At 34.1% G+C, this 23662-nt stretch overlaps 1 protein-coding gene across 1 annotated transcript in view; it reads right to left on the reverse strand.

Moving 5' to 3' along the window:
* LOC117103702 (sortilin-related receptor-like) overlaps positions 1-23662 on the reverse strand; it is a 57879-nt gene that overhangs the window by 26812 nt on the left and 7405 nt on the right. The window contains exons 6-29 of the mRNA XM_033244308.1: positions 22518-22521; positions 21441-21541; positions 20166-20335; positions 19606-19810; positions 18131-18310; positions 16711-16799; positions 16395-16570; positions 15719-15908; positions 14564-14695; positions 14086-14168; positions 13497-13666; positions 13382-13421; positions 13042-13211; positions 12066-12280; positions 11250-11502; positions 10513-10651; positions 8586-8789; positions 7492-7608; positions 6854-6979; positions 5432-5554; positions 2222-2362; positions 1341-1460; positions 773-922; positions 331-474 (exon numbers count right to left, since the gene is read on the reverse strand). Coding sequence (XP_033100199.1) covers positions 331-474; positions 773-922; positions 1341-1460; positions 2222-2362; positions 5432-5554; positions 6854-6979; positions 7492-7608; positions 8586-8789; positions 10513-10651; positions 11250-11502; positions 12066-12280; positions 13042-13211; positions 13382-13421; positions 13497-13666; positions 14086-14168; positions 14564-14695; positions 15719-15908; positions 16395-16570; positions 16711-16799; positions 18131-18310; positions 19606-19810; positions 20166-20335; positions 21441-21541; positions 22518-22521 — 3442 coding nt within the window. The remainder of the gene's footprint in view (positions 1-330; positions 475-772; positions 923-1340; positions 1461-2221; positions 2363-5431; positions 5555-6853; positions 6980-7491; positions 7609-8585; positions 8790-10512; positions 10652-11249; positions 11503-12065; positions 12281-13041; positions 13212-13381; positions 13422-13496; positions 13667-14085; positions 14169-14563; positions 14696-15718; positions 15909-16394; positions 16571-16710; positions 16800-18130; positions 18311-19605; positions 19811-20165; positions 20336-21440; positions 21542-22517; positions 22522-23662) is intronic.

Raw genomic sequence — 23662 nt, forward strand, 5'->3', positions numbered from 1 at the left:
TGTATTGTTAAAATGAGGTTTAGAAATAACCACACACAGTATACTTTTAACTGACTGAAAATCAGCAGAATGTTTAATTATGTTTTACTTTTCATTCCTTCTACTCATTAAGGAGGAGCATTCGGCTGCATTGTGCATAATTAAATTCAATATGACAACTTCCTACAAGGAAACCATATCATACTCCTACTGTAGGTGGAGAGAAATAATCATACATAAAATATGCAAAGTGCATAGCAAGGGTGTTAAAACCAGGAATTCATAGCTAAAAGCCCAAATCACAACTGCTGATTTGATTGATTGACTAACAAACTGAACCTTTTTACTCACCATAACAATTTCTTTCATCCGACATGTCACCGCAGTCATTGTCACCGTCACATTTCCAATACCAAGAGATACAACGTCCATCACTGCATCTGAATTCATTGCCAGTGCACCAATAATCACCGGTTGTCCATGGGAACGAAGTAGCTGAAAGACATTAGAAAAAACAAGCATATACATGTATAGAGATGTGTATTAAGGCAAAACAAAAAAGTAAACTGTGTTGCCAATAACAGTGGGATTTGAACCGAAAGTCAGGCCAAAATGAGTTGGAGGGCCAAACTGAATTTTTGAATTAATACCGAGGGCTCTAAGCGAACTTATGTTGCAAAAAACTTTATACATTTGACCACTTCATGCTCTGTAGCTTTGCAGTGGATGCATAATTAATCTGATCTAATTTCTGGATCTAAAATTAAAAAAAAAAAAGATTTTTAAAACTCACAACAATCATATTCGTCTGAATAATCACCGCAGTCATCCACGCCGTCACACTTCCAATAGTACGGTATGCAGTGGCCATTATTACAGGAAAATTGGAAGCCAGAACAAGTACCGTAATCAGGTGGGCTGTAAGTTGTTATTTCATAGGTAGCTAATAAAAAAAAAAGGTATAGACCATTTTATCAGGTTTATTTTGAAAAAGCGCCGCCAATGTCTCGCAACTTACTGGGGGACTTCAAGCAGACGAGCCTGAGCAGCTGGCTAGTAACAAATAGAGCACCACGCAGTGGATAGCACCGCTAGATATTTTTCCATAGCACTGAGTAGAAAACAGATACGATCTTGCTAATTACTGTAACTACTGTATATGTAAACATGGATATAGCTTTTTAAAAACTTATCGACTTGTTTTTAATGTAAACATTGTGTGCTTTTCCGTTATAAAATATTTGTGCTCGTTAATAATTTAGTTTTATCGTTCATCGTTGATGGTAACTACATAGAGCGACTACCACCCCCAGTTTTTCCAAAGAGTGCTTTCGCTTAATAGAAAATTGGCAAATACTTACGACATCCATCCTCATCACTGCCATCGTAACAATCTTCCATACCATCGCAGTGCCATGACCGGTAAATACACTGTCCGTTGGCGCATGTGAACTGCCAGCTTTCGCATGTTGGTGTAATTGCTACCAGAACAAGGAAAGTGATATTTTAAATGGCAATCAATCAAACAGCCATAACAGGATAAAGTTATATGTATATACAACTTTGGTACACAATTTATTAATCTTTACTTTTATTTTTATCATACAATTACTTAATTACTTTGTAGACAAAAAGGGATAAAAATAGTGAACTTTCCTCCTAACAGAAGTTAATTTTCATTTATCCTCATGAACAAATTTCCGAAACCTAGGAGGCAATCTCGTAAACAGGTTGCAGTGAATAACTTATACTTATCTTTATGAAACTGTAAGTTTATAAAAAAAATATATATAATAATAATGATGATGATGATGATGATGATAATAATAATAATAATAACAATAATAATAATAATAATGTCTGAGGTTTTGATTTTTTAAATATAAATGTTGTTAAATTCATAATTCATAATTGTATTTATCTCATGAGATAGTAGCTAACAAAGAGAAATCTTCCAAGTCAGCTACCATTGAAATCACTTAAACTACTGTATCAATAGGCGAAACGCATGAGGCAAAAACATTACTGATAATAATAAGATCAATAAAAATGACAGTAATATAAATAATAATAATCCATTAACAATAATAAAAATAATAATCATAATAATGAAAGTAACTATAACAATAGTAATAAAGACAAAAAAAAGTGTATAAAGTCATAATAACTAGTCAAATTGACCTGGTAACTGGGTAACTGATGGAATTATTAATAATTAATATATTTAAGATGATGACTTTACTTGAGTTACAAAACATTTCATCGGAGTTGTCAGAGCAGTCGTTATCGCCATCACATTCCCACCTCTTTGGAATACACCGACCATTATCGCACTGGAACTCATAAGTACTGCAGCTTCCTGGATACATTGTGGTGGGTGGTGCTGGAAAAAATTTAAAAAATTGTAATAAAGCAAATAGTGGAATTGCATTCATGAACAAAAACTCTAGGGATGTAGTTATGGTTATGGTGCGAGTTTTCCACCCAGTCTAAAGCTTAGTTCATGGCGCTCCACCTACCTTTATTAACCCCCTTGCCCATTCTTAAAATCCACTTTTATTATTTAGATTTACCAATGCTATCATCCACCCAATGTTATCCACCCAATGTTAAAATGTCTGCCATCTATTGTTACAAACCTGGAATCCTGAACCTATAGATTTTTCATCTTAATATGTCATCACAATTAATTAGTGCCTACCATCTTAAATCTTTTTGTCCAGACTATTACGTTTTATGTGACATGTATATGCAGTAGAAACCCTCATTTACGAACACCGATTTAACAAATTCCCGTTTTTACGAATGTAATATAAAGGTGATGACGTCATAAAAATTGAAGCGGAAAAAAAAAAAAAAATCCACTCGAATTGTAAATGTTATTAGCATGCATACAACACAACACACCATACTATACTATTTTACTTAGCTCTTTCAAACATGGTTTTCAGCTTTAAAATTCAACATAGTGCTTGATTGTTTAATTGAATGATCAATATAATAAACAAGCATCTATGGAAGTTGTGTTGGAGTAAAAATCCACAATCTAGGTATTTGAGAAGGTACAAATGTCCGATAAAAACAAATTTGTGTAGGGCCTAGAGTGGGATCAGAATGCTTAGAAGCTGCCTACTGTAGGCCTAGGCCCCCTCAGACTTAGCTGCGTAAGCCTGTAAGCCTAGCCTAGGCCTAGTTTATGCCAGTGTAAGTAGTACCAGTGCAATATATTTCCCATATATACATAGTCATTTGACATCAATATATTCATATATGTGACCAGATCTGCCAAAAACCAGCCAGTTGTAAGAAAAATTCAAAATTGATTTTTTTTTTGTGTGTGTGTTTTTAGATTCTGCACAAATTCTTCTATAAAATAGTGTTTATTTGATAGAAATTGGTTGAGTTTTAGCAAAGTTATGAATATTTAATTCATTGGTTATCAGTCTCAAGGGGGTTTATTTTAGGTCACTGGGGCCCCTTAAGGGGTTTTAATAGGTTTCTGGAAAACTCATAATAAATTTTTATGACTGTAACTTTCTGCAAATGTTGGGTTTCATTGTTTCGAAAAATAGCAAAATTGTTTGACTTTTTTACCTATGCTCATAAATGTTACGCATTATGTGGAATATGTTATGCTTTCATATTTATGACGATTTCACAAAGGTCATTGAGGTAAAAATTTGGGGAACGGCCTCTATCACACGCCCCCTCCCCTGATAGAGGGCAAAGCAAAGGGTTTGATTGTTGGGTAAAATGTTCTGGGCTTCCGAAAAATAGCAAAATTGTTTGACGTTATTACCTAGGTCAAAGGTCATGTGCCACAAAATTGCAATTTAGGGGCCCAAAAAGGGTACTTTTTTCCCATAAACCCCATGTAAACGACACTAAAAAAATTCCTATGCTCACAAATGTTATGCATTATGTAGAATATGTTGTTTTCTACATAAAAAAAATGTGTTTGGTTAAAAAAAATTATGCTTTTAATATTTATGACGATTTTTTTTATGCCCAAGGTCACAAAGGTCAAAATTTGGGGAACAGCCTCTATCACACGCCCCCCCCCCCCCCCCCCCCCCCCGATAGAGGGCAAGTAAGCCTTGCTAGTCCTACATACATGCTTATTTCTAACTAGGGTGGACTACTGGACCTAGGATATATTTCACTAAAACTAGTACACTTGATGAAATAATAAAATAATATAATAATAATAGAGAAGATGGGGGTAGGGGTTTGCAGAACTAGGCCTAGCATTACTGGTTGCACTGCTAAAGTTTTTAGTTAAAATCTTTCCTCAGATTCATATTATTTGTACTACTAATTAATTATTTATTTATTATATAAACAATCCCGCTATCCTCGTCTATCCAAGTACATCAATCACTGACAGAAAATTTTTTTTTTGTTTTTTTTTTTTGCTCTATATGATTGCTAAACCTTGTCTCCTATTGTTTTAATAATGCTGCCCTCTGTTGCTGACACTTTTAGGGGATTTCACTAACGTCATAGTAACTATAAATAGGTGTGTACCGTATACGCACTGCGCATCCAGGACAGTAAATTACTCCGTATGGGATACGGACCAAGACCTCAAAGGGTTAAAACATTTCAGCAGATTGTTCTTCACTATATATTCTTTTATAAAATGCAAAAACATTAAAATGTTCAAAGTTCTCATTCTCAAATGTTTAGGTGCTTGTGGAAAATTAGAAATTGCTGGTTTTGCCAGAGCTGGTCACATGGAGGCAAACCACATACATTCGTCACACACAACCTGATAGTGTGGATAATGCATTAGTTATTGAGGATTTTTCGATTTGTGTGACGAGGCCACGCTAGAACCGATTCATTAATGCAGGACCATCGTACGTTCTCTGCACAACATAGATTCGACCAAATCTTTCAAACTAATTGTCACCCAATCAAGTGAAGAATACAGGAATAATACTATCTCTTGCTTGGGGAAGAAAATATGTTTTTGCTTTGTAACATAAAAAAATTTACAGCTAATATCTTGTTTAAATAATAACTTTTCCTGAGAATTCACATGCATATTTATTTATTTATTGTAGGAGCAGTTTGGCACAGAGTTAACGGTCCTGGTTATCAACTTTGAGGTCAGAGTTTCAATCCCTCGCTGTGCATTTGATTGCATCCTTAGGCAAGGCACTTTACCTATGATTACACCCAGGGGTATAAGTGGGTACCTAGTAGGCTCGAACCCAAAACGCGCTGATTACAGCAGCAACATTATAGAATTCTCCCCAAAGAGCCAACTATGTGCTCCATCCAATGACTGGGGGTAATAACGTGAAGTGCTTAGAGGCCTTATTGTGTAACATATTATAATTCGGGGAGCAGCACATCTCTAAGATGACAGTGGTTCCGCTTTCGCTGCTCCCTGGCTCACATAATTATTCTTATTTTTAAAGCACAAATTAATGTAAGAGGTTACCATATGTGCAGTTGACTTCATCCGAGTAGTCTTGACAATCATTATCACTATCACACTCCCATGATTGTGGAATACAGTTGCCATTTGCACATGAGAACTGATTTTCATCACAACTTGATATAACTACATAAGAAAAATATGATTGAGAAATTACAGATGATGACAAGAAAAAAGGTATACATATATATAATCTTTAAGTATAAATAATCTAATTTTGATAGCTTTAAAAAGAAAAGATATAAAATTAGGCTACGGTAATGCTACAAAGCAGGGTATACATGGCATACATTTTATTTGCTATACATTCAAATGGTAGACTTTGCTGTATCTGATACAACTAACTATATATGTTGTCTTAGGCAGTATGCATGGCACATGAGCTACCAACACCACCAAGCTATGCAAGATACTTGAGTATATTTTACATATATGATACAAACTGTCTATGGCATATGTGAGGTCTCACCACAAAATGAGTCTCATGGTTAGAAATTCAAAAATTGAGTTTATATTATATTTGGGTAGATCACATTATATGGTCTTTGAATGGCTTCCCTACTATAAGTAAATCCAGAGATGTAAGCATTTAAAATTTAGGTGTAAAAAGAACCACGTTTTGAGAAAATCAGCCACAAAGATAAACTAACCTGTACAAATAATATGACCAGAATTACAGAATATGTGCCGAGGACACTGTTTTGGCAAGAAAATTCACTTACAAAGTGTACAATCGAAAAATAGAAGTATCAAGTTATTCAAAACATTAAAATCAATATTTTGTAAAAATGTTGACTTTGGCCTGTTTTGGTGAATATCTCAATATGATTTCACCAACGATGCATCTCATTTCGTAGTGAGACCTCACATATATGCAAGATGTCATGGTATGCATGGATACATGAAGGACATCAGGGTTGGGATGACACATATGTAAGATAGTATAGTGTTCATGTCATACACGCGAAATACCATGGTATGCGTGGCATACATTCTATATGGTGTGCATACCAATGACAGACTTTGCAGTAAGCTACCAAAGCTACCAAGCTATGCAAGACACCTAAGTGTACCTGACATATACCGTAGTATATGGCATATGGAAAACATCAGTGTACAAAGACACACTTAGGACACCAGTGTTGGGATAACATATGTAAGATAGGAGGGTAATTATGGCATATATGCAAGATACCACGGATATATGCACGGTACCATGGCATAAATGCAAGATACCATAGCATACATGCAAGATAAAATGGTGCACATGAATGATACAATGGCATAAATGCAAGATACTATGGCATACATGCAAGATACCATGGCATACATGCAAGATACCATGGCATACATGCAAGATACCATGGCATACATGCAAAATACATACATACACTCTAGAATTTACAACTCAATTTGTATACTTACTACAACTAGGATCATTTTCATCACTGCCATCAATGCAATCATTGTCAAAGTCGCACATCCATCGTATTGGAATGCATGTGCCATCACTCACACAGGTGAACTCGTCTGAATGACAGGCATTGTAAGCTAGATATACAAAAACATAAGATCAGTTACAACAGCAACCAAAACAAGTGAATGAGATAAATAGATATAATAATAAATGCATGCAGTACACCCTCATAGGCTAGATACGGACCAAAATTGAATTTGCCTATCCAAATAACGTTAATTTGATCACCAATCCCTAATCTTTAGGTCTAAAAGCACTATTTTGGGCCATAATAAGTCATAAAAACTCTCCCCATGAACCCTATCATGGAATTTTTTTTTCAGGACCCTTGGTTTATTTGGTCCTTTGGTTCAGACCCTGGTGTCAAAAATGTCAGACCTCACCCCCCCCCAATCAGCAATTTATCTGGAACCGACACAGGGTACACCCTTGTCGGCTAGATACACAAAAACATAAGATGAGTTACTAAGTACAACTGCACCCGAAACAAGTGAATTAGATAGGTAGGTACAACATAGTCAGGATGTGGCTATATATAGTGATGATGTGACAAACATAAGCATTTACTAAAGCTTGCTTTACTTACAACAATGATTTTCATCTGTCATATCTCCGCAATCATTATCATGATCACAAATCCATATCGACGGAATGCAACGGCCATTACCACAGTAGAACTGGTCAGGATTGCATGTCCCGCGATCTGCAAGGTTAACAGTAAGCACAGAAATAAATATTTTGGTAAACTGAATGTAATAGAAAAAGAACAATATTTTCCAAACTATGTGGCGTTGTTCTTGGTACACATTAAAATACCCTGGAGTATAAAAAGTGGCATACATTCAAGAAAGCAGACAGTGGAAGGCAGATATCATAGATTTTCATTTTTATTCATATATATAATAAATGGCAGCATCTTTAACTCTTACTCACTTCTTCATGTGAAGAATATGCCATCAGAACTATTATCATGATTTGGTGGGCAGACCAATGAATTTTTCCGCTAAGCCCCACCTTTTGGATATGGTTGCTAAGGTCCACAAAATAACAGTGTAAAACATAAACACAAACATGTACGTTTGAGGGACAACATGTGTGTTTGTTGGACACGCGCACTGTTCTGATTGGTCGGTTGTCAAGTTTGATTGACACTCTGGAAAGTTCAATTATGAATATCTATCAGACAGCCTGATTAAACATTGTCTGTCGAGATAAAACTCATTCAATTGGATCAACAAATTGAACTTCTTTTGTGTGAAACATGCCAGAAACAACCTACGGAAGTCTGAAGACTTATTTCTAGTGAGGGTCCTTCTGATGGTGAATTTGGCGGCATACTGCAGAGAATCCCCTGCTCTTTTCTAAAGAATGTATCGCAGTCTTTAACCTGCACATGTGCCATGCTGCACACAGGAACAAAAACTTAAACAACTCTTCTGAAAGTAAGCCTCAGACCCTTTAATATTGCTAAAAGATCCCACAGAACAATACCGTAAATGTACGTACACATATGCGTTTGTGGACAACGTGATTCCTTGATACGTCTAATTCCTGGCGCTGTTCTGATGGATGAGTCTAATTGACACTGGAAAGGCTCACTGAACCTTGCATTTCAACCCTCCAGACGAAACACGATCTTACCATTTTTATAGAAATAAAATAAGGTTTTCAAACACTCACGGTCTGCTATGCAAGTTCCATTACTCAACATACGTTCATTTGCACCACCACAGGAACAATGCTCATTCCGTCCATCCACTGTTTTATTGAAGCCATCTGCACACAAACATGACCTGCTGACGCCATTATCTTCAGCTGTAGTAGCTGGTCGAGGCAAGCACAGCTGACTACAACCCCCGTTGTTAATCTTGCAAGGATTGGTCCCTGAAAATTTGGATTATAAAGATTATCAAATTTTCTCTATATGCCTATATATATTTTTTTCTCTCTCTTTTGTGGAGGAAACCCTACGTTTATTCCAGATTTAAAATCTTTTCGTAACAAATTTTTTTTCATTTTCACCTATCATAGTATCATGTTTATTAATTTTTTTTTTCTTTTCTCATCTTCACCAATCAATAATAATGATGTGCCTATGTATGATGATGATGTGATGTCATCATGACCATATTTAGGCATGTCATATGTACTTGTCAAATACAATTTGAACTGGCAAAGTCTCAGTTAATCAGAGGGTTTTTTTTGTGGTTCAAAAGCAGTGTCAACAATGTTGCAATGCACAGCAATGGAGCCAAATATTTTATGAAAAGCAGATGTTGCTGAATAGAGTACCTTCATGTATATGGGACCAAACTATAATGCCATTGTTTTCTACCTCAGTTCAAAGTCAACCTTCCATTAATGTTGTATTTGAAAGTGTACAGAACAATAATACCTGGATACAGTATACCTTAAGCTAGGGGATATCGATATTTATGTTTGTGTGTGTGTGTGTGCGCGTCAAACACCCTTTAATTATTATTTATTTAGTTATTGTTTTAATTACTTTTAATTACCAAGAATTTTGGGTTTATTACTACTATTAATATTATCAGGGGCGGGTCCACTTAAATCCACCCCTGATTATCATTATTCTGTTATATATGTAGGCACATATACTAAGTACTGCTAATAGCAAACCTAATCAATATCATAAGTGACAATCTCTTTCCTAAGACAAACATATCCTTATGATAAGAACCATAATAAAAGGTTTAAGAGACTTGAGTTGTAATTAGTCATGAAAAAAAAAATCATGTCATTTAACAAGATTTAACCCTCAAACTTTTAACTTGGAATTGGTAAGCAACCATCCTAACCATCTAAACTACAACTTTACTGGCTCCGGCAAAACCCTCCGTTTGTCGCAATTTCTAATTTCCCACAAGCACCCAAAAGTTTGAGAATCAGAATTTAGAAAATTTCATGTTTTTCCATTTTATAAAAGAAGATATATTGAAGAACATTTCTATAAAATATCAATCACTAAATCTACCTGAAAAAATATTAAAATTGTTTTTTAAAATATAAATCTTACTAATAAACTATTGATTTTGGAATCTTTGGAAGCTGTTTTCACGAAACTTACATGACTGATATCCAATGAAATAAATATTCACAATTTTGGTAATACTTAACCAATTTCCATCAAATAAACACTGTTTTAAAGAAGACTTCATGCAGAATTTAAAAACACCAAAAACTAAATTTTTTATTTTTTCCTACAAACGGAGGGTTTTGCCAGAGATTGTCACACATGATATCATATTCAGTGATCAAGGCTCAAAGAAATCCCCAGTTGAAAGAAGTCCCTTCCGCGAGACCTGGTTAAATGAGCTTTCATAACACATCTAATTTCATTCTGCTGCAAATAGCAGCAGAATTGGCATTGACATCTGTGAGACAATTGATAATAAAGCCGTTTAAAACATGTATATATTTTTAAATTGCATGAAATGGGTTATTTTCCAAAAGATTCTTGCTTGATTGCAGAAGTGTGGGAGGCTTTCCTGATTTCCGGGAGAGTTGCGGGAGATTTGGGATATGCCTGCTTTTTCAACAACTCTAGTTATACCATCAGCAATATCCTATTCAAATATGGTACTACCTTGTTGTGATGTCTTAGCAAGTATTTTCAAGTCCATAATTCCACTTTTATCTGAAAGCAATGTACTTCTTTCCTGCCCATCTGTCTTTCGGGCAGACATGATTGCTTGGTCTGACCAGTCATCCCAATAAATCTTGTCCTGCAATTAGAAATTGGAAATATATTTCATTAATAATTAAATTTTTTTGAAAAATTGAGAAAGATCCAATACTGATATTTTCCATAAATGACAAGAACATTTTTTTTTAAATACAGTGTATAAAGAAGACTGATCTCTCAGTGCTCTTGTTTTCACAAAATATGGCATTAGAATAGTTTCTTTCATGTAGCCTATAAAATTAGATGTTTTATAACATAATTTGTGAACCCATCATCTGTTGACAATGATAAACTTGGATTTTTTACCTATTAGTAAATACCACCCTCAACCCCACCATAAAATCATCCTGTAAGATATCTTTATTTGACATTTACAATGTGCTTGTTTAAAAACAAGCACATTTTTTTCTTTTGTACTGTTTTTATGCTCAGTTTTAATGTAGTCTATTTTTTTATTAACGATTGACATCGGGCAATAACGTGATTTTCTATTCAAAGATGGCAGGTGGGCCACACACAGCAGGTTTTAATCTATTTTTGGGGGTTGCAACAAAACATCTGTCAGGCCAGCATGCCGCACTTTTCCCACATGTCGCTTTTAATTTAGAAAATATAGCGTAATTAACAGCTCGCATTACCTTAAAAACACCTATTGCATACGGATGAGGAATGTTCTCCTCCAAGAGAACCTGACGGTGTTGGCCATTCAGGTCAGCAGTCTCGATACGATCAAAATATGCATCTGTCCAGTATAGTCTGCTTGTACTGTCATCTATAGCAATGCCATTGGGCCAATGGATGTAGGTGGAGACAATCACAATCTGATTTTTTCCATCCATGTCTCCCATAAGGATTTTGGGAGCCTGTCCCCAATCTGTCCAGTACATCACACTGGAAAAAAAAATAGAATCATACACAAAAATAAAAAATAAATAAAAAAATCTACAAAAATAAATAAATTTTAAAAAATAGAATCATAAACAAAAAAAGAAATATTTGTTTTATTTTGTCATTTTCAATATATTTTTATAACTTTTTAATAACTGTCCATCAGATAATCTCTGTAATTTTTAAAATTGAAATATTGAATTTCAATAAAATAAATAATATAAATGAAAACTAAATAAAATATAGAAACTAGATGAAATAAACAAAATAAACAAAATAAACAAATAAAAGAATAATTAAACAAAATAAATTACATAAACAAAATAAAACAGAATAAACAAAAAAAATGAAGCAATAAAAAAATTGTATCCAATATTAACAAATTAAATGAAATAAACAAAATAATGAAACATGCAAACTAATTGAAAAAATGGACTAAATATAATAAACACACGAACAAAAACAAATAAAATTACACAAATAAAATTAACATGATTAGAAAATTTAAAATTTGAATAAATGAATAAAAGGTTAACTTATATAAATTCACAAATATTGATACCTACCCACGATTTGGGTCCAATACAATTCCTCTTGGCTGATCAGTATTAGTGAACAGCACTCGACGGAAAGACCCATCTTTGCGGCACACTTCCACTGCTTTTGTCCCCGAATCCATGAAGTAGAGATTTTCACCGATCCAATCATATGCAAGACCTTCCACTGTATCTAAGTTGGACTCTACTAGCACTTGTTTTTCACCAGTATCAAAACAAAGTTTCTGAGAAAATTACAGAATTTAGTATCATTTAAAATATTTTAAAATTCTAATTATTATTAAAAGCATAACGCTTTATATCTAGCAGGCGAAATGGTTATCGCCTACTATAATCAAGTTAAAAACAATATGTTTCATACATTTTTTTGCGATATAATAATTCCTTTATCAGTAAGTGTGCGATATCAAGACACAACACTGATAATGTATATTAAGTTCTGTCAAGTTTTGTGAACAAATTGTATGACTTGTAAATAATATGGGCATGGCACCTGTCATATCACGCCAATACATGTTCAAATCAATTTTATTCATAATCATCTAAATACGGGTTATATAAGACATGGCTGTCCTCTGATGTGCCCAGCCAGGCATTCACTTTGGATTTTTTTGCCGACTGTCGATTTGTTGAAAATAATTAAACAAAATATTAGATGGTGTGATGTATGGTATTGACATATAACAGGTCAGTCATCACTTTTTATCACCTTTTCAATAACCTTTTTTATGTTGTATTTATAATTATTGTATTAATTTATTGTATGTAAAGATTTTAAATTTAACTGTATTGCCATTCAAAATCCGGAATTGCCTGGTTTCATTTGAGAGTGGGATGTTAAAAAAAAAAAAAAATCAATCAGTCAATTTAAAGTCTGTAATTAATCAATGCTAGCATGGATTAATTAATTAGCATTAATTAATAAATAGATTTGGGTTGGTTTAATAAAGAATAAAACTAAACATGATTGATTCCACTGATTTACCATAATCTGATCCAAAGCTATATCAGCCCAGAATACACAGTTGTCATCATAATCAAAATCCACGGCAATGGCATTCTGGAGGTTACTAATAATGACCTCATCTTGTCCACTACTGAATATATATCGATTGATGGATGAACGCATTGCATACAAAAGGAACTCTTGTTTTTCTAATGGAAAAAGTACAACGCATAAAAAAGACATGCATTAATTGGTTGATGACCACAGAGATTGTTTTGTTTAGAATTTAATGACAGGGGACTGATGGGGGGGGGGATGGAATATTGACAGGCTGCTGATAAGAGGGAGAGGAGGCAAGGTTGTAAGGTTAAATGGAGGCCCAGAGTATGTAACGCATAGTATTTTTGTTCAATGTTCATCTGTACTAGTTAATATTATTAATTATTAAAGGAATACCTGGACAACTTATAAATGAATGAATGAATGAATTTTACCATAATCTGATCCAAAGCTATATCAGCCCAGAATACACAGTTGTCCTCATAATCAAAATCCACGGCAATGGCATTCTGGAGGTTACTAATAATGACCTCATCCTGTCCACTACTGAATATATATCGATTGATGGATGAACGCATTGCATACAAAAGGAACTCTTGTTTTTCTAATGGAAAAAGTACAATGCATAAAAAAGACATGCATTAATTGGTTGATGACCACAGAGATTGTTTTGTTTAGAATTTAATGACAGGGGACTGATGGGGGGGGGGATGGAATATTGACAGGCTGCTGATAAGAGGGAGAGGAGGCAAGGTTGTAAGGTTAAATGGAGGCCCAGAGTATGTAACGCATAGTATTTTTGTTCAATGTTCATCTGTACTAGTTAATATTATTAATTATTAAAGGAATACCTGGACAACTTATAAATGAATGAATGAATGAATAAATAAATAAATGAATGAATGAATGAATGAATGAACAAAAAAATGAATGAAGGTACAAATGATTGAATGTACATAAGAATGGAAGAATGAATGAATAGATAAAATGAAAAGTAATTTCTAATAGTTAAAGTGGTGTTACCTGCTACAGGACATAAACTTGGAATGGGATCATACTGATAATTTTCACCACCGCTACAGGTATCCCCCTCTACACGGCGATATCTAAAATAAAAACAAACTTATGAGAATCTTTTTAAACACTTTAAATCATTATTCTCAAACACAATACAAATGAGTGCTCAATACTTTTAATATTCCAACAATTTTCCAACAATTTTACTTCATATTTAATAAGGGGAATGTGTAAAAATTTTAATAAAATGTGCCCAGTGTTTCTTGCATACCATAACTTAATATGCACCACCTTTTTTGTTCGATTCATGCCATATATGCACTAGGGTTATGTGCACACACCATGGTCCTAATGTGTATGCACTATGGTCCTAAGGTGCATGCACCATGGCCCTAATGTGGATGCACCATAATACTAATGGCACACAGGTGCTTTTTACAAGTTAAATATTACTCTGCTAAGAAATTATTATCATTTGGTTTACCCTCTAGTCCTGTAATATGTAGTGCCCTCTGGACAAGGTGTTGGTACTCCATTTGGGTCTATTCCACTAGTAGGGTCCAGCTCACAGTAGCTATGGCCATCCCAATATTCATGCTCCTTATAACCGGCATCACTGAAAGAGAAAAACAAGGTTGTGTGACTGCCTATTATTTTACATTTATTAAATTTCAGTGAGAAGGTACTTAGTTATCACAGCGTTATCCTCAGGGCAATAAGCTGTAACGGCCCGTTACAGCTTTACTCAGTAAACAAGTTTACCGTTACATCTTCATTCAGAAAACAAGTTTACTGTTACAGCTTAAACTTACCGATACACCTTGTAGTATCACTGGTAAATGCTCAGTTTATCAATTGTTTAAACACAAGCTCTACATACACAATTTCAAAATACAAGGAAAATGCACTCTATCTTTCCATAAATTTGACATTAACAAAGGATAAACTATAAGCCAGTAGCCAAAGAATCCATAAGTCTGAGCTCTTGCAACTCATCTATTTAACATAAACAATGATATTATGTTTTGCTGTGCTGTGCTAAGCCTACCTACTTCTCTGACTAATTCCTACCTTTTAAACTCAATGTGCCTACATCACTCTTTCTATTTAACCTTTTAAAACACAGTTTATTATTTGTGTTCCATGTATACTCATGATAACACATTTTATGTGTTCTATTTGTAAATAAATATCAAAAACTTCGGACATTTTCAAGCCTAGGCAGTGAAAGTTGGCCCTCATCAGTACCGTGGAATATTATGCGCCGAACAAGGTGTCGTCGCGTGTTTTCCCATTACACCTTTAAAAAATCCTGAGGAGAACACTGTATCACTTTAATAAATTTGGTATTTCTTTGGGGGTTTTTTTTTTTAACAATACCACTTAACCAAAGTGATGCATCTAACTACAGAGTTGATCACCTGTTGCCACTGATACATTTAAACAATGTATAATATATATAGGAGTCGAGTAATAAACAGGTCCAATTTAAGACAGATGACAGGGTTGACTGTCCATACTAAAGTATATACATTTACAAGAACCTTAATGGCAAGTAAAGGGACCTGGGCCACACACACACACACACACACACACGTACACCCCCTCCCCACACCCACACACGCACACACATACATACCATTCATAGTCATCTCTTGTACATGAGCAATTCTGCGTTGAAATTGGCCGATCATAGTTCATGCCATTATAACAATGCGCATGTGTCAACCGTCTCTTATACGTAGTCTTCCTGCCGAGCAAACAATGGCCGTCTTCAAACTCGTCTCCTGGGGTCCACTCCTTGTAGTCTTCCTTTTCACAAAAGGGTCCTAATGGAATAAGTTGAATAATTGATCATCACAGTTAAATAATTCTGGTATAGAAATCAGTTTGTTTTTTGGTACATTTTTGTAGAAGCGATTGGCGCAAGGGTTGTGGCGTGGACTCTCAACCTTGAGGTTGGGAGATTGAAACTTTTTTGAGCCCTTGGGCAAGACACGGTATTTACGTTTGTCTTTCACTCAACCCAAGAGTATAAGTGAATACCTTGTAGGATCTAATACCAAGCGCTGATTCTAGCAGCTTATGGAATTGTATTTCCTAGGGAGGATGTGTTCCATAGGTGTTTGGTCCAGTGACGGGAAAATAACGTAAAGAGCAGTTTATTGAAATATTCGCTATATAAATGTTGCATCATTAAGATTATTAATAATGTAATGTTGTTTAGCCTTAAGAAGTTAATTTGATTCAGTTTTTTGAATACAGAAACTTCACTATCAACCCTATCATTCATTTGGAAATGGTCTGATTCTTACCCATCTTCTTAGTCACATTGACTTGAACAATCAACCAGCTATGAAAAGACTGTTGTGAACCAAACACTGTGAAGACTGCCGTTTTTTCCCCTGGCTCTGTTACCATTCCGTACACGGTTATTTTATTCTCGGAAAACCTGTCCACCTGCCACGTCTCACCTTCATTTAGCGAGTACCTAAATACATACGGATTAAAAAAAATTAAACAAGATTAGGGACAGAGACGGGGGAAGCAGTACACACAAACTCTAGGGAACCAGAATTACAACCGGTGAACCGACTTCCTTCACTACCGCAAAGGTACAACTTAACTTACTTGAACTGATTCGTCTTAGGATTTTGAGGCACGGCTGCAAGAACACCACCGTGGTCACCAAATGAGAAAAAATGGTAGCCTTTCAAAACCTGAAATTAAAAACAAATGAAAACTTGCATAGTAACAAAATCTAACAATTAAGGGCAGATAGAAAAATGTATTAGATTATACCTCTCGCCCGCGTCAAAAATTCGGGAAATATTGATGCGAGAATAAAAAAAAATTTTTGCCGATTCAATTATTTCAACAGCATAAAAAATAACAATGCAATTTTGTGACTTCAAATACAATTTCTTTAAGAAACTATAAAATTAAACCAATTTTTATACAATATTTACTATTACAGACCAAATATAAACAGTCCCTCCCTCATCGATAAAAACAAAAGCGAAATAATCTATTGCTCCAATTTAAAGAAAAAAAAAAACCGCCCTCCCTCATCAATTTTTAAAATAAAAAGAGTGATAATCTAATAATTTTTTCTATGTGCCCTAAACTATTCTCTTTTCTATTTTATTATCTAAAGGGACCTTTCTGCTAAACCTTACCGCTTGGATATTAGTTGCTAAGGTCCCACAAAATGACAGTGTAAAAGCATACGCTAACATTTGCATTTGTGAGACACACGCATTCCTAGCGCTGTTATGATTGTTCAGTTGTTAAGGCTGATCAACTCTCCAGAAAGGTCCATTTCAGCCCAAGCCTTGTGTTATTTCAAAATGGTAGAAATCCCTTTTCAATAAATTTAAATTAATGAACAAAAATCAAATCACACAAATCCGAAGTGATTCTGTTGGTCTATGAGTGAGATACTTAACTGGACTGGCCGATATAAGCCTGATTGCTAATGGAACTTACTAGCGAAAAATAATGAAATAGTCTATCCTAGCCATAACGCATCAATGTTATGTAACAAGCCTCAAATTTCGGAATCTAGCTTATATTGGTTCATCCAGGTAAGTATTAATATCATTAAATCTTGGGCAAGACTTTTTTTTACCTTGTTTCATGAACCCACTGGCCGCCAAATAAAAATAACATTTTATTTTTGGCCGATTAGCATACCCGCTGCCATGAAAAAATGGAAATTTCAGAAAAAAATAAAATTTTTTCTTTATTTTCATTACGCCCACCGCTGCCTTGAAATCTCAAAAAAAAAAATATCTATCATAATTAGATAAATTTAAAGCATTTAACCATTACCAAACTGTTTACATTAAACAATAACATTTTATTTTTATTTTCTCCTTTACATTAAACAATAACATTTTATATTTATTTTCTCCTTTCAAAGTTTTTGGCAAAACCATTTGCTAAATTAGAAAAATTTTATTTTTACTTTTTTTCCACCCTCCTCTGACGATCTAAAAAAAAAAAAAGTTTAACACGGTGTAAAAAAAGTCTTGCCTTAACACCTTACCTCACGCCAGTCTACACCCGCTGATGAGGAAATGAAGATATCGGATGAGTTCAAGGTATCACCAACACTACCTGTCGCCATGATCATACCAGGAGCTGAACTCTTTGACAGGATTGGTTGGATACGAGCCCCTGGGTATGTCTGTGTATACCTCATAGCAAGATGGAGGTCACAGGTACCCTGTAAGAGCACAAAATAAAGAGAAAAAAATTACCAGATTCTCAAGATTTACTTATTTGTCGAACACATGTAAAAAATAAACATGGTTCAAAACTTTGGTTGATTATTTACATGCATAACATTACATTACATTCTTTAAAATCTGTAAAAGATACACATACAATGAGTCGGAAAAAATTCACAGAGAATCCGAATATACAACTAAAGTTTGTGAACACAGAACTAAAAACAAGGCAAGACATCTGAGCCAGTGAAGAGTTTATTAAAATTGGGAAGGGGAAAATTCGAGAGGCTTAAACATTTTCAAGAAAATTCTCAATCATATTAAATTTTATGTAATTGTGTCATGATGAGCATATTTTTCATTACGATTATCACTATCATTATCAATAAAGTGACTGCTAAAAACAATTCATTCATCGGAAGGCCATTTTCACCACTTTCTTTCCAATGATAGTGCTGATTTTGGTGCTTAGATTTACACATACTGTATGTCTGCATACTTGCGCAAGTCAAGACAATTACTAATCTACAGCAAAAACGTGATTAAGCTGGCTCTCTGTGGGAGGGGGAACTGGGGTAATTTAATGGCATGGTACATTAATAGAGTTTGGATTCAATGTTAAAGGATAGGATTTTCTCTGGAGGGCCCTTTAGGGAATTGTTCCCTTAATAGAACTACATAGTTCCTTAATATACTATCAACTCAAGATACCACTGAAGACACTTATGAGGGAGCCCTTCATTTCTATAATGGTTACTAACAATGAAGGAATATTAACAGCAATGCTATGATATTAAAAGTAGGTATGCAATGAACTTTAATACTGCTTTACTTTTATAATGCAGAAACCAAAACCTTGAATACAATGGCATGCAAAATTAAGATCTCAATTATATATAATTATATAATGTAATAATCATAATAGAAAGCAAAAGTATACACTGTTTTTGTTTTAGTAAGACATGTACAACAATCTTGTAACTAATAATTAATAATAATATACATACTAATGCATATTTTATATGATGACAGCTTAAGTATAGACACCTTTCACTTCTTATTATTTTTAATGCAATCAATGCACTTTCAACTACTTTCTTTATTTCTTTTGTTAGTCAAGTAGTTAGATTTTTTTTTTGTAGAGGCAGTTAAAGCAGTTACAATATTTCACTGCAGCCCCCATCATGGCATTTATTAATAATTATTACAATGAATGGTATGAGGATCTCTCTAATAAACAAAGACAATATACCATTACGCAAAGACCATTCACTTTACACTTTAATTTTACCTTTGGACAGTCATACGTTTTCCCCTGGCTGTCGACTACTGGTGAGCTCAGGTTTCCCCACTCTCCACCTTTGTCGAAGGTAATAACTGATTGCATGTTTGCTTCACGGAAACCTCTTGATGGATTGACAAAAACATTGGACACATAAATGCCACGAAGTCCAGCTACCGGGTGAATCTCTGCAAAGTCTTCATCTGCGTAATTTCTATAAATAAATGAAAATAAATAAAAAAATTATGAATAATCACTATTAATTTTTAAGGCTAGATTAACAGATTATCTTTCTTCGTTTCATAACAGGGACGCAGGCAGGCTTTAGCCTGAGGGGGTGCAGAACGGCCTGGCTGGGGGTTAAAAAATTTAGAACTAACTTCCTATTCTGATGAAAACGTAATGGTCATTTTTAGTATGTTAACCCTCACTCGGTGGAACAAATTTGCTGCCATTGCGGGGGTTGGGGGTGAGGGTTAGGAGGATGCGGGTTAGGGTTAGGGGGAATGCGACCACATTCTGCACCTACCAAGCCTACGCCCATGGCTTATACTTGTTCCTATACTAACCGTAACCAGGAATCTTTGCCTGGGCCTTCAGGACTGTAATAAACAATATTCTCTAGCGACAAAGCGTATCTAGTGCCTTGGAACTCGGATATATACAAGTTAGTTGCATAGTTATCATGGTTGACGCAAACAAACACCTGGTCTTCGGATGCATCAGCTATGTAAAAATTCTATAAGGTGAAACAAAGGTATTTAAAATAAGTAGGTAAAAATCGTCACTTATTGTTAGTAAAAATATAGCATTTTATATTTTACTTCATTAGAGCTAGAACCTATATCAAGGCACATACACATTATTCAAATACATTACATGTAGAAGTTCCATAGTAAAAAATACTTTACAGCCTATAATTGAAGTTGACACAGCTCAGTGTAATTCTGAATTCTCTGGACCAATGTGATTCTTAAGATAGCTTTTCTTTCAAATATACTATTTCTATATTTTTTCTTAAAAGGTAACAGTATATATCCTGGTTAAAAAGAGACTAGGTGGATAAAGTATATTAGCTAAATACACAAGCATTTTCTAAGGGTTTCAAACACCCCACCTCTAAACCAGTGGGATATATTATCTGGGGGAGCTAAGCTGTCTGACGGGAGGGGGGGCCGTCTTATGGCACGCATCACCATCCAAGGGCCCTCTGAATGGTCGGAAATGGCACTATCAGACTTGAAAAATTGATAAAATACAATTGTTACTACACTCTCAAATTCAACTCAATAAATATGCATTTCATTTCCTCAGGCCTATTTTTTCTTTTTATTTTGGTTCTGACTGCCCGATGAGCTTTGGCCAGTGGGGTAAAGCTTGACCTGTCTGATGGGAAGGGGGGCTTAAGCTCCTGCTACCCCCACTGACATTACACAAAATCAAAAATATGTGTGGTAAATTTACTTATTTATTTGAAACCTTTCAGCAAAAAAACATTAAAAAACAACATCAAATTGAAGAGGTGCGGAGAGAGAAAATCAGCTAAAATCTAGCATCACCAAATGGCGCAACTCACAAACTTTCTGCAGAAAGCACAGGATGGTTAGGGACAAATTAATCTGTCCTTGGATCTAGTTGTCATTGCAGTCAAATGTCTTTTTATTGTTTACCATTGTATGTTATCCAGTGACCAGGGATAATAACGCTCAGCGCCTTTGATCATTCAATTTGGAATTGGTGCTATATAAATATTTGGCATTATTATTATCATCACAATAAATTTATCTGTTATTAATCACAATTTAAATTTCTATATTGAACAAGCATCCTCTAAGTATACTCACAAGAAGTGACTTTGTTGTTGGGAATGTGGCCTTTGAAAATGGCTGTCGCTCATGAGATACCCACAGCTCCAAATCATCAGAATTTAAATCACAAGCACATACTGCAGATTGGAATAATTAAATTATTGGCATATTGGCCCATGACAAGTAAAGGGTTTTAATATTCTAGTACTAATTAAAACAGGGTACAGTATATTATATTTACAGTCTAGGTCAGACTATCAAATTTATGTTTTATTACGGTCATGACGACATCACATGACGACATCACACCACACAGTTTATGGGTACATCATGAGATGGGCATACACTAGTTTATTGTCAAATAAAATTTGATAGCCTGGACAGTGCTTTATATATTTAAACCTCATTTAGGAACTATTGATTTACATCATTTTCACAAAAGTACAAACATATGAGAGGAAGGAGAGGGTTACTGTGTGTTATGATTGTATTCTCTTGAAATATACTACAGTAAAACCTCAAATTAAAGCCAAGTGGGCTTAATCTTGAGATGAAACCCATCTAGAATTGCTCCCCTCTTTTTAGTTTGCAAAATTACACTCGAAAAGAAGCCCATCTCAAAAAGAAGCCCAAGGGCTTCTTTTCAAGATAGCATAGGCTTCATTTCAAGATAGTACAGTACATACACTCTACATGAATTTTAGAAAACAAAATAAATTTAATACAAGCTTGGTTTATACAGTATTTTAGGTGATTTAATGTCGGTTAAATATAATCCATGATACAGATTGATGTTATATAGTGGCCTTAGTCAATTGTTCTATAGCAGAAATTCACAAAATTTACAGCATTCATTTTGAAAAGAAGTTCCCCCCTCTCTACTTTGAAGAAGTAGTCTCGAAAAAAAGCCCATCTTGAAAAGTTTGCAAAAAAAGAAGAAAAAGCCCAGGGCTTCAATTCGAGATTTTATGGTATTTAAGTGGATGACAACCTTATTGATGAGAATCAATACAAGAGATTTTCAATTGAAACCTAATAAACTTACTGTAACTTATATTTTAACAAAATAAGCAATAATAATATTGAATTTCATTCTTTCATAACTCAACATACAACTCTTGCAGAAAGCATAAACATTATAAAGTTGCACTTAAAAATATGGCAACTGAAACTGTTGCACTATTATAGGAGGCATTTGCATAAGGTCATGCTATGGCCAAGACGATACGACCTCATGCTACAATTTCCAGGTCAACTTGAAAACGAAAAATCACTGACAAAATCATTTTTGTTGATTTATTTCACCGTCTTCAATATAAGTGCTGTTGAGAAATTATCAAATCTATCTAATTATTGAATCTGGCACTATTATTGGCATAGAGACATCTGTATTATGCACCTTATAAATCCACTGAGTGATCAATTATTTGTTTGATAAGAAACATCTCATTAATGTATTCATAATAATATGGGCGTGAATACGGTTAGCAATTCCATGAAATGAATCTTTTGTTAATGTGAATGGTGTTTACACTACAGAGCACACAGAACGATATTTAATCTAAGACTGTGCATAATGTCACGAAATACACTACTTCCTGGTGGCCTTATATATATATTCCAAGCATAAATTATGCTACACTGTATTAGCATAACTCATAATATAACTATGAAAAGTATTTAAATAATAATAACAATGATAAACTAAAAATAAACTAAAGTCAATAATTTTAAACAATTTAAATAAAATAATAATGCAAATAACCCAGCTTGGAGGCTTGTTTAATATGTGACTTTTAAAAATCTGTTATATTTTTCTGTATAATCTTAACTGTATTGTATGTGGACAGTCTTTTTGAACTTATTTTTATTGTAATTAATTTGGAGGACCATTGGTAAAAAAAGTTTTCAATATCAGCCTGAAAATGTATCCTTAATAAATAAGTTTTAAATAAATAAATAAATAATAGATAACAATGCCAAACCAAAAACTTATATAACTCAGTTTAAATTATTATTATTATTATTATTAGTATTTTATCATCAATAAGTAAAAGGTTTCTTATAATGAATATCAATTACAATGGAAAAACAAAAACAAAAAAAACTAAAAAAAATGTTATCATTGAATGTTAAGTAATAAATTAACTGAAATAGATAAAAAAATATATAGTAATTTACAGTTTTAATACATGTTCAATTTCATAAATCAAAAGAGGATATGTATGGACAAGAAGGATTGAGTAAAATCAGAACAA

This window comes from Anneissia japonica, unplaced genomic scaffold, assembly GCF_011630105.1.
Source record: "Anneissia japonica isolate Jap-2015-1 unplaced genomic scaffold, ASM1163010v1 scaffold288058_len748972_cov163, whole genome shotgun sequence".
Taxonomy (NCBI): domain Eukaryota; kingdom Metazoa; phylum Echinodermata; class Crinoidea; order Comatulida; family Comatulidae; genus Anneissia; species Anneissia japonica.